The 12,649-nt window shown below is 44.8% G+C and overlaps 1 protein-coding gene across 1 annotated transcript in view; it reads left to right on the top strand.

Moving 5' to 3' along the window:
* Positions 1–12,649, top strand: part of LOC147663869 (embryonic protein UVS.2-like) — a 157,074-nt gene that overhangs the window by 16,736 nt on the left and 127,689 nt on the right. Inside the window, exons 6-7 of the mRNA XM_086950139.1 lie at positions 8,795–8,970; positions 12,365–12,446. Coding sequence (XP_086806265.1) covers positions 8,795–8,970; positions 12,365–12,446 — 258 coding nt within the window. The remainder of the gene's footprint in view (positions 1–8,794; positions 8,971–12,364; positions 12,447–12,649) is intronic.

Raw genomic sequence — 12,649 nt, 5'->3', positions numbered from 1 at the left:
TGGGGTTACTATCCCCATAGTCGAGGGGCTCAAAGGTGGTATTAAAGTAACCTACTATGGCCAAATTGTTTGTGCCTCTGTTTTTTGCTATAAAGCTATCAAGTGTGGAATTGTCGTGGACATTCTACCTACCGCGTTACCTCTCGCATACACATTATTCACCATTAGGTGGGGGGGTTGTTTCAAGTTTAGGAGGACCACCAGAATACCAGGATGATGAATCGGGATCTCCTCAATTTTGGAACAGATACATTGTCTAGCCCAGATGGTAATCCCACCTGAGGGTCTGCCTTTGCACCCACCAGATTCCAGTTTTGATAAGTTAAGATAACCATGATGGTAGACTGGGTTGAGTGCTCAGGTTTCCTGAAAAGCCAGTAAATCCTGGGCCTCTACGAAGGCTATCCAATCCTATGATGAAATCTTGGATGGCAAGCCCGCTATATTCCATGAAGCTAATGCTAGGTGTGTGAAATCCTTGTTAGTGGTTGGGCAACAGGGATCAATCTGCGTGCAATTTGTCTTAGCCTGGGGTAACTGCCCATGCCACTGGAATCAAGCTGTCCTGGCTGAAGAGGGGTGAAACCCCGAAAACGGTCCTAGGATGCTTGTTTCCAGTCCAGGGAGGACCTGGCTTGGCAGTTCGGGCTGGACTGTTCCCATGAGGCACAGGGTCAAGACTGATTTGCATATGGCTGGGTTCAAACTGAATGGCATGGTGAGCAAAAAAACGATGGATTTAGGCCCAGATCTCCGTACTGGGGTGAATGTATGACATTGTTCTGCATTCTGTCCATCAACTGTTGTTTTTGCATTTGTCACCCTGAGTGGTACGACCATGCCCAGACGTGCGTCCCGTGTTCTCCATGCCACTGGAGTCAAGCTATCCTGGCTGAAGAGGGGTGAAACCCCAAAACCGGTCCTAGGATGCTTGTTTCTAGTCCAGGGAGGACTTGGCTTGGCAGTTCGGGCTGGACTGTTCCCATGAGGCACAGGGTCAAGACTGATTTGCATATGGCTGGGTTCAAACTGGAATGGCATGGTGAGCAAAACAACAATGTATTTCTGGCCCAGATCTCTGTACTGGGGTGAATGTATGACACTGTTCTGCATTCTGTCCATCAACTGTTGTTTTTGCATTCGTAATTTTCTAAGGAGCACAAGGGATCAACCTGCAAAATCAGTTTGATACCTAAGGGCCTATCAGCTAACTCAAGCCCTCTGGTTCTACTAATGACGGCAGAGTAAAACTGCTCCTGTCTACCACTTCATTAGATGCTCAGTCAACTAATTCCTCTGTTTGGGGTGGTAGGAAGGAATTCCTTTGGCATCAATCTGTACTTTAGAAGGTCGAAGCCTCAGTATGGGTTGTGGTTAAATTACTAGTCAATTGGGTGACAGGACTAACAGCAAGATTAAGTTTCATCCTAATATTTGTTGAGTTCACATGTGATGCCCTCAATTCAAAGGCCACTAGGTTCTCTACCATATCCGCGGATACGATTGTAAGGCAAACATAGTCAATGTGATGACCCAAGGGTGTGAACCTTCTAGCAGAAGATATATCTTCTCTAATTATAGCTCGGCACTTTCTTATGTGACTTAACCATTGCGTACATTTGTTAATTAGAGATTGTCTATCTTCTCTGGTTGAACTGGAGGTAATTTTAGGGACGTTGGTCAAAAATGTTTTCCGTTTTATGAAACCAGTCAATGGGTCTCTCGTAGCTAGCAAATCTCTCGGTTGCAAGAGCTCTGATGGGTTGACCAGGTCGAGGAATAATGCATTGTTCCCTTCTGGGTCCTGTGTTGTACGAGCAGGTACCTCTGTATGCAACAGGAGTATTGATGGTGGAAGATTGTAGAATTTACGGACCAAAGTGTGTTCTCTTCTCACTTAGAGTGTGTTGCCCTATGGTGTCACAATCACTATTTGTTGTACCTGTACCGACCTTAGTCTGAGTGCTGGGATTGGGTGAGAGTTCTTAGACTGTATATTCCTCTGTATGTTTATATGACTAGTGTAGGACTTCAGTGAGGTAGAGAGCACATCAATCATACCCTTAAGCATACTCACTTTCATCTGAGAGGGTTCTAATCTGATTATTTTAATCACACTAACTCACCAATGGACTGGTCGGTCAATACACAAAGACTTACAGGGGCAGATAAAAGTGGCACTTTTGACAACACCTCCTATTTCTTCAGTATCCTTAGAGGCTCATGGTTTCTCATTCAGTTCCACTAGCGGGAGAAATCTATTAGTGCATTCAATTTCATAATCTGCTTGGCTTTTGTCAACTATGTTGGAACAAAGCATTTTAGGATCACCAATCGAAGTACCTAATTGTGGGGATACTATGGGCCGTTTTGGTAAGGATTTATTTAACATATCTGGAATTGATTAGCTCCACTAGGAGGAGTGGGGAGGAGAGGGTAACTCTCAGCATTGGAGGAGCTATCAGGGTCCACAGAAGCAGATAGTATCTCATGACAGTCATTCATCAGGCTGTCAATGCGACTCATAACGCTGTTCTTGCTGTTTAGGATTGGCTGTTTGGATGACTTTTTGGCCTTCTTGCCCTGTCCCAAGTGCCCCCTACAAGGCCGCCTGCAGCTATTCTTTTGCCCATGAGACTTAATACAAAATACCAAGAACCAAACACAAGAAATAACAATAGAGCAAGAGTAAGAAAATGTACAAGCTGAACAGTATAGCGTGACTGGGTGCCTACAACTGGGGAGATTAACACTCCTCAGACTTCAATATCAACTGGTCAGCGCAGAATGACTCCCAATATAAATGTATTGTCTCAGTTTCCATACCAAAGAGGTAAACAACAAAGTACCTTTAAGGCTGCAGGGCTCTGCTAGGGGACAAAATGTCAAGGGGGTAGCCCTGGCCTGTCTCCTCCTGGCGCTGACGGGTGCAGATGGGCCTGCCCTGGCCCAGGCTTAGCCCAGGCACAGCCCGGGCACACCCGCATGTGTCCGGTGCTGCGGGAGCCCGCTGCCACCTTTGGTGGTGACGGAGGTGGCTGAGCGCCGCAAAAACAGGCAGGCTGGACGTTGTGGTTCCCCAGGACCAAGGAGAAGCAGGCAAGGAGCAGGCAGCAAGGATGAGCGGGACCCACGCTGTGGGAGCCTGCGGCCACCTTTGAAGTGCCTCCTGGCGCTTGGTGGTGACGTGGGCAGCCGAGCGCCGTGAAAACAGGCAGGCTGGACATTGTGGTCCCTCAGGACAAAGGAGCAGCGGGCAAGGTGCGGGCAGCAAAGATGAGTGGGACCCACACTGGGAGAGCCCACAGCCGCCTTTGAAGCGCCTCCTTGCGCTTGGTGGTGACGTGAGCGGCCAAGCGCCCCAAAAATAGGCAGGCTGGACATTGTGCTCCCCCAGGACCAAGGAGAAGCAGGCAAGGAGTGGGCAGCAAGGATAAGCGGGGTCCGCACTGCGGGTGCCTGCGGCTGCCTTTGAAGCGCCTCCTGGTGATTGGTGGTGACGTGGTCAGCTGAGCGCCACAAAAACAGGCAGGCTGCATGTTATGGTCCCCCAGGACCAAGGAGCAGCATTATCTTGCAAAAAATGTGAATTCCCTCATATCATTTGTGTTGTGTTGCTAAATGTTTTGCCCTGGCTACCTCCGTTAGTAAGTTATTATTTTCCTATCCCTTTATGTCTAGTGTATGTTTGGCTGTCCCATCTGGGGCAAGTGTAAGCTGTAGTTCACAGGATTGTCTTTCTCAAGCTGCTCCAGCTATTTCCTATTTTTTTTGGTGACCTGTTATAAGCAAGAATGCTTGTACCTACAGTACTGTCTTGAAAATCTCACAAAGAATCTGGGGTGAATCCACAGACCGAACATTTGCTTTCAAATAATAGTCAGTGGATTTGATGAGTCCAAATATGGGGGACCTTCAGGTATCAATGGTTGGGTGAAATTGTCCTGCGCGTCGGTGGTGTCTCTAAGGAGTATCGTGCCCAAATCGGGGAGTGATCCGAAATACCCCTTGCTAAATGCTGTACGTCTTTGAAGCATAGCAGTTTGTCGCCCAGTGCTATAATGTGATCTATTCGGGAAAGACTGTTATGAGCTCTGGAGTGGAACGTGTATTGCAATGCAAAAGGGTTGATCCTGCGCCACACATCCACGAGTCCAAAGGATGCCATACAGTCAGCCCAGGTTGAATCTGGTGCGAGGGGAGGTTCTTGGTGAGAGGCAATCTTTCTGATCGCAAAATATCATGTTTGAGTCTCCTCCTATCATCATGTCGCCATCTGGTATGTATATTATCATTTTGTTCAAGTCTAGGAGCACAGTCCTGTGAAGTGCTGGTGGTGCATATGCTGATATAATGTTGAAACATCTTCCTTCCCAGCTGCCTGTTATGGCCTCGAAGTAACCCTGTTTGTCTAAGTGGGTCTGACCCACCATAAAGGGGAATGCATTTGCAGGAGTACACCTGTTCCTCTGGACCCCGATGTGAAGCAGAGTGTGCAAATAATCTGTACCCTCATCTGTTGAGCTCTTTGCGTCTGTTCCCGACTAAATGGGGTTTTCTGGAGAAGGACAACATCGGGTGCGTGTGTTTATATATTGGAGCACAAACTTCATTTGAGTTTGTCTCCTAACCCGTTAACATTCCAGGGGAGTAGCTATCCTACATTTGTGGCCTTGCAGGGGTCATAGTGGAAGTGACTGAGTATTGGTATTGCGTGCCAGAAGAATTTGAACTGCCTAGCTCTCAAGTTTTTTTGATTTGACTGTTTCTGCCAGTCAGTGAGTAACGATAAGTCAAGTGATGCAATGTGTGAAGTTTGTGAAGAAAAGCTCCCTGTCGTGACTCCTTCTAGTACAAAGGTAACTATTACTATTCCTAACAACCTGAGAGTACCCCACCCTACCTCCCTGCATGACGGTGTCTGAACTGAACTACTCACCTCCCCAACATTGCAGAGCGGCTGTTGCCCTCCCCTCCCTTTGATAGATGGGATGTGAACCTACTCATTCCACCCTGCAATCCCCAAAAATATATAAATATATAATAACAAGACATGATGCGAATACGTTACAGTGTTCGTTCCTTTTACCTTCTCATTATATATGTCTCTCATCAGAGTGGTCGGATACTTGGATAGGTGGCCGATCACGGTAGGACAACATCCTGGAGTACTAGTCCCTACAGACTGTGACTGTTGCAAGTGTGGATAGATGAACCAGGCTTAAGCAATTTTTTTACTGATAGTGTCACTATGATGCTGATGTTGCCGAGCTTAGATGCTCTTCAGGCCCGAAGGCGTTCCATCCTCTGTGGGCTGTACCTCTTCCGGGTGTGGGTCTACTCACTTATGTGGCTTCCAGAGTCACCGCATCCGCCTGTCAGGGGCACCTGAGTCACTGACTTTCCGCCATTTGTCCAGCCATTTCCACACGTCCTCCGGAGTATTGAAGAACCGTGTTTTGCCCTCCACCTCTAACCTCAGCTTGGCAGGAAACAGCATAGCATATTTAAGTTATTTGTCTCCGAGGGCCTTTTTGACGTCAAGGAAACTTCATCCCTGTTTTTCCACCTTCATGGTGAAGTCTGGAAAGAAGGTTACGTGATGGTGTTGTTCTTGTATTTGACTGGCGTGGCACTGCGGGTGGTCTGCAATATGATATCTCTCTCTCTAAAGTTGAAGACCCTGGCCAATATTGGTCTTGGTGGCGCGCCCGGTTTAGGTTTCCCTCCCAGTACTTTGTGTGCCCTTTCTACTAAGAAATAATTGGGAGATTTCGAGGTTTTAGATATTTTAAGATCAAGTCTTCCACAAAAAGTTCTGTTGCTGGTCCCTCCGCTCTTTCAGGGACACCTAGAATGCAGACATTGTTCCATCTAGACCTGCCTCCCTAGTAGTCCAGTTGGGCTACGAGTAGTTTACTGGTGACCTGTAATTCATTAACTTGTTTCTTAAGAGCTGAAGTATCTGCCACAAGCGTGTGTATTGTGTCTACGACTTCTTTGAACCTGATGTCCATTTTCCGCAGATCCGCTTTTAAGAAGGAGACCTCCATTGATACTGAGCCCATGCGCAATTCAAGGGAGGCCATTTTCCTTGGCTTCCGCCACGCCCCGTGAGGTTCAGTTCTTATACCCAGTAGTACCTTTGAAGAGGAGAGACTTCAAAGAGATGTCTTTGAAGTAGGCAGATGCCCTTTCATTCTTCCCTGGCACCAGACTCACAACAGGGGGGTATGAAACCCTTTATGTGAGGACACGACTTAGCCTAGTCAAGTGTTATTGAGGCTGTGCCCAGTTCCTCCCTCCCATCCTGTCCGGATAGTCCATCAGGTCCCATCGTGTGTGGCTGTCTGGGTGGAATACACAAAGCTTGGTTGTCGCCCACCCCAAACATGTGATCAGAGACAGGCTGCAGGTCCCAAATGGCTAAGGCGAGAATATTCCCACTTTCTAGCAGTGTCATTTTTAGAATTGTAAAATCCAATTTCACCATAAATTAGCATTTTAAATTATGATTCCAGGGACACCAAAGTAGGTATATCTTCGCTTATAGAATGGAATAAGGTAATTCCACTGTTATAATATGGAAGATATATGCCTTGCAGTAGAAATGTAAGAATCTTTCTCTACCAGGACATGTAAAACTTAAAAGTACATGTCCTGTTTTTAAATACTTTTCACCCTGCCCTTTGGGCTGCCCGAGCCTACCCTAGGGGTAACTTGAAGGAATTAAAAAGGAAGATGTGGGCTGGCAAGAGGTTTAACTTGCCAGGTCGACATGGACTTTTTAAAACTGTACACACAGGCTCTGCAATGGCAGCTTCAGATATATTTATAGGGCTACTTAAGTGGGAGGCTCAATCAGGGAGGCAGACCCACTAGTGGCATTTAATTTACAGGCCTTGACCAAATTTGTGCATGTTACTGGAGATTTATAAGCCAATTAAATATGCCAACTGTTGATATACCAATGTTACATGACTTAGGTAAAGACCATAACCACTTTAGCCCTAGTTAGCAGTGTCAAAGTGCGCCGAATACTTTGGGCAGCAAAAACGAAGTCATTCAAAGCAGGTGGTTGGAAGGCAAAAAGTTAGGGGATGCTAGGTCTAACACTAAGTTACTCCTGTTATACATATGACTGCTTAAGAGCAGCAAGGGTGAGTAGCTGAGAATTGCTCCATGAGGTGGTTGAGGGTTTGGAATTCACAGTACGATGAAATATGATTACCAAAAATTCCTGGAAAGGCTATTTGTTAATTGTGATTGTGCTTTGCATTTACACAAAGGAAAGCAAGGGAGTTAACATAGAGAACACCTAAAACACAGAAGGTCTTGATTGCTCAAGATACAACCTCAATCAATACCCTAACATGCTTCTAGTACATCAGTGCAGTTGTAGCCAATGTGGTGGTGAGCCTCAGCAAGGCCTCCCAGTGCTAGGGGTTCTCCCTTCTCTACACAGAGTCCTCAGACCAATAGGAAGAAGTTGGTACAGAAACTGGAATATAAAAGACAAAGTTTATTAAACCTCATGAGGTGGAACTACATTCACACAACACCCTTCGGTAGTGTATGAGGTAGCACACTGACTGGAATGAGCTTGGTCCTTTTATACCCACACAGGGGCTCAAATGAAGGCGGTACAAGGTACAGAATGCTGGTTTTAAATACATATAAGGTCATACAGAGAGTGTGCTAGCAACAAGTGGGAGGGGCTGACAGTTAGCTAATTCTTGTGGACACATCCTGACAGTTACAAGTTGGGGACAGCTGTAAGCTTAACTTAGTATGTGCAAAGCAGAAGAGGCTAAATATATCTAGTCTCTAGGCAGATTTCAAGAACAGTTAACATGAAGGTAGGACAGAGCACATGGCGAGCACATGGCAAACAAAATGGCCGATAGAAATACAAAATGGATCAAAACGGACAAGATAGTCTCTAAATACAAGATGTCTTCTGATAATGCTTAACCTAATCGCTGCAAAATTACAACACCAATGCATAGTGTTATCCTATAGGGAGATGTTATGCTGTTCTCCGCTACAGCCAGAAACTCTTTTATTATGGTGGTGTATATAATTCTCCGGTTTATTGGAGCAAAGTTGTCAGACAAAGTACTACAACGTATGAGCATGGCTAGGATATGCCTGGTGTTTGACTGGACAGGTTTCTCTAGGTGATGCTCATCACAACACGGGACAGGAGTGGATCTCAGGTCATTTTGCTGAACAGAAATGTTGAGTCTAAAAGGAAAGACCCACCTATAGATCCATTAGGTCTCCTTGCCAAGATTCCAGAGGCAGAAATAAGTCTATGAAGGGTAAGACATCCTAAAGGGACCCATCATTTCAGGACACCACACGCAATGTATATGGTTTCTTAGCTGCACTACACACATGTAACTTGCCACATACAACTGGAACACTGAATGCATTGGAGTATGGATTCTAGCTATGGGGGACTGAACAGATTTACCCACCGACAGCTGGTAAATCTGCCCTCCCAGACAGATAATACTCACAGATGTGGATTCCACTGGGACAAACACTGTCACAGGAAAGGCCAGAAATTAGTCAGGTTGTGCAGGATGACACAGCTTTACTTTGCATGCAATGTCTTTTATCACAACCTAGAGTGCACATTGTCACTTTCCTAGAATCCCTCCTCCCTTGCAGATAAAGACAGTCAGAGCGGAGAGACACAGGTCGATGCCTTGTATGGAGTAACATTATAATATTCTTTCTCTGTAAGTGTTGTTGCAGTGATTTATGGATCCATCTTCTCCCCTAGGTGCTGGTCGTACGTTGGGAAGACAGGGGGAGGTCAGCAGTTATCCCTCTCCGGGGATTGTATGTCTAGAGGAACCATCCAGCATGAGCTGGACCATGCCCTGGGCTTCTACCACGAGCATGTCCGCAGCGACCGCGACGACCATGTGACCATCATGACACAGTACATCTCGCCTGGTCAGTGAAAAAACAGAGGGGCATATCATCAACAAATAGCGATATTTATCGCGAAATAGGCTTAGCGACATTTTTTTATTGCCAAGAATCACCGGATTTTATCGCAGAGATAACGTGCTATAAGCAACGTTTATCTCTGAAGCGATAGAATTTCCGGTGATAGCGGCAAAATGCATGAATATCGATGTAAATCCAGCGATATTCAGGCATTATCGCTCACAGGGACTTAGCCTGAATATCCACCTCCCATTGGATATCCAGGCTAAGAACTGGTCTCAGCAGGCGCTAGGTTTTGGAGATATTCGCGCTTAGCGCGAATATTTCCATCGCTACCCCTGCGTTGATAATAGGCGATAGCGATGTTAGCGACTGCTTTCAGTCGCTAACAGGTTGGGTACGCCCACTTTGCATGTCATTAGCGATAAATAACGCTGATATGCAAAGCGGGCCCCAAACCGATCGCTATCGCCTACAAGCTGTTGCTAACGGCTGATAGCGACAGCTTGCTAATAGGGCGATAGAATTATCGCCGCTCGGCGATAATCTCTTATCACCCGCCTTGATAATATGCCCCAGAGTACGGCTCAGGTTCCTGATGGTCTCACCTGGGCAGTGATTTAGACCCGTGATTTGTTCAGCTTAAGTGTTATCATAAAATCCACCAACACACCCTGTCTACCAATCCGACCATTGGTTAGAGCGATCAATATTTGTTACTGTCACAGCAGGCTGGTGTCCTTTTCACAAAAGTAACCACTGCTGAGGGCATTAACTGGAGCAATTCTTCATTTGAAACCATTGTTGTCTGCCTACATAAAAACTCCTGGCACAGGATACATTGTGACCTGTATTTAAAATGCCCATGTCCTGATGTTGATATTGAGGATCAGTGAATGCCAACTACAGTGCCCTGCTTCAGAGTGACGGCCCAGATTTACACAGACGTCACACAATGTAGTGCAGCAAGTTAATTTGCTGTGCTGCATTACAGAAATGCAATACTAAGATGTGGTGCTGTTCTGCTCTCCCCCAGTGCTGGTGGCAGACTTTAGGCAGACATGCACCAATGAAGAGACCCTTATGCCATCGGGCTGGAGTGTCTGAGTTGCCTGAAACATAGTTTTTGTGCTGAAAACGGTTCCTTTAAATACATAAACGGCGCTTTGAGACTTCTCTCATTTTGTTTGTGTGCTAAACAATGCAGCTCAGATGCAAAGTAGGAAAACAAGAAGAAATGAAAACATTTCACCTCATACACTTCTCTTGAGGATGCTCAAGATTTTGACCCAAATCCCTGTTTACAATTTTTTGTAGATAGGGATTTATGTCTACACCATGGGTGGTTGCATAGGAATGCCCATGCACCACCCATCGAACTCCCCCTCGATACAAAGTAATCAAAAGGCAGAACAACCCTGCATTAGAAACTTTGGTTTACAAGCCAATGCAATTTGTGATTTGCTTTGAATACTGAATCCCAAGTGAACACTTTCCATCAGGCTTGCATTAGAAAAGTAACATAAACCTGACACAAAGCATGTGTTTTTCACCTGGACCCAGATGAGTTGTACAGCGCCTTCAGCATCACTCTTTCTCACTCCACTATCTCATATACAAATAATGGTGTGTGTCTTTCTCCAGTGTTTTCATCTTTTGATTGCACTGCATCTCAAAAAACCTCCTCTGTACCCCAAACCTCTGCATGAACAATTCCCCTCTCCCTCTTCATTCAAAGGCAATCTCCCTATTTATCATTCTTTGCATTTCTCCTCTCTCTAAGCACAGTCTACTTTAAGTCACAGGCATGTTTGCCATAATCTTTATTATTATTTTACTTAACATTTCTTCATTTTATTCCAAATTTTCAAATAAATCAACTTTGCTTTTAAAGTAATTCCTGTAAACTAATCTCCTCTTTCATATATTAATCCCACAAATCATCTAGTAGAACTCACATACTCCCTCCACTTCCCAAATAATCACCACTAACTCCTAATAATGTACTCTTCCTCCTAGAAACTGGAGTAAATGAATGGAAAGGTTTTCTTGAGATCACCAGACTGATACTAAACCTTGGGTGCCCAGAGCAGTGTGCTCTCCGGGGAGTTGGCCTAACGGCTAGGGCGCTCAACCTCGGACCTGGGGAACTGGGTTCGAGTCGCGATAACGACGCCAAACATCCTGTCATTCTGGGCAAATCACTTAATCTCCCCGTGCCTAACAAAAATGAATGTATGTCCTCATGTAACGTAACTGGTGCTATGTAAAGCGCTCTGATACCCGACTCTGGTCAAGTTTGTGCTGTATAAAACTCTGCAAAAAAAAATAAGTGCTTTAGTGCCCTGTCAGGGACAGTAAGCGCTATGTAGCTGTAACTACAATACAATCTGATGGGTGACGGACATACTTTGAAGATCATCAAGGGAATTGTAACACTTTATGAGGCAAAAAAGTTTTCATGAGGAAAAAACCTGGGGGCCGATTCACAGAACTAATCTAAGACAATTCCTAAAGCTACTACGGGCCATATTATCAAGAAAGGCGATATGGGGCTTGATAATATGCCCTTGTGAATTTCCATAGAAGCCCAGATTCTGGTGTTAACCTGGGCTTCTAAGGGAATTCACAAGGGCATATTATCAAGGCCCTTATCGCCGTTTTAGCAGCAGTTTTCTGCCGCTAAAACAGCGATAATGTTATAGCCGTTCTTGATAATATGGCCCTACTTTTGGTATTCAGAGAAGGCATTTAGTATTCTTAAATTAGGATTTTGTCTTAAATTAGGATTTTGTTCTAAAACAAACTTAACTTTAATTTAAGACAAAATCCTAATTTAAGACAAAATCTTAATTTAAGACAAAATCCAAATTTAAGACATAAACATAACTTAAAACGACTAAATGCCTTCTGTGAGTACCAAAAGTAGTACGTTTAGGATTTTGTCTCAGATAAGTTCTGTGAATTGGCCCCCTGATGATTTTCCCTTCAAAAAGCCAACAGTGAGTAATCTTAAGCCTTAGCCGAAATCCCAGTGCACCCCTCCCTGATGTATGTAAGCACTGATATTTACTTGGTGTGAACCTCGCTATGGAGCAAGATGTTGCTCTTCATCAGTTAAGCTTTAAATTTAGAATTACACAATTTAATTTCACGTGCTGATGCAATTAAGTGAATGACCTCAAATCACATGCTTTTCGATATTGTGCCAAAACCGAGATTTGAATCTTCCCACCATTGTTCCGAATTTGACACCTTAGCCAATAGACTGTTTCTAAACCCTGATATAGCAGAAGCAGCACTGCCCCCTAGTGTCTGGAATCTTCTCTTTATTAGAATGTGCCCTATCAGACTCAGTCGTCACTAACTCATCTTTACTGTCTGCTATTCTTAACAGAGGACCTCAGCAACTTTAACAAAGAGAACACCAACAACCTTGGCCTGCCATACGACTATGCCTCAGTAATGCATTATGGGAGGTAAGTCTCCGATGCTCAGCTAAGGTGAGATTTTCTGTTTAAAACTCTCATTAAAGGCTTTAACATATAGACAGTGACCTAATTTAGAATTTGGCGGACAGTGTACTTCATTGCAAACATGACGTATTCACATATCAACCAAACACTAGAACCACCTGCTTCATTTAAAGATGGGTGGACCTTTATTCTGTCAACCAAGCCCC

Source organism: Lissotriton vulgaris, unplaced genomic scaffold, assembly GCF_964263255.1.
Source record: "Lissotriton vulgaris unplaced genomic scaffold, aLisVul1.2 SCAFFOLD_613, whole genome shotgun sequence".
In the NCBI taxonomy this organism is placed as follows: Eukaryota; Metazoa; Chordata; class Amphibia; order Caudata; family Salamandridae; genus Lissotriton; species Lissotriton vulgaris.
This window is presented reverse-complemented; position numbering and strand designations above follow the sequence as displayed.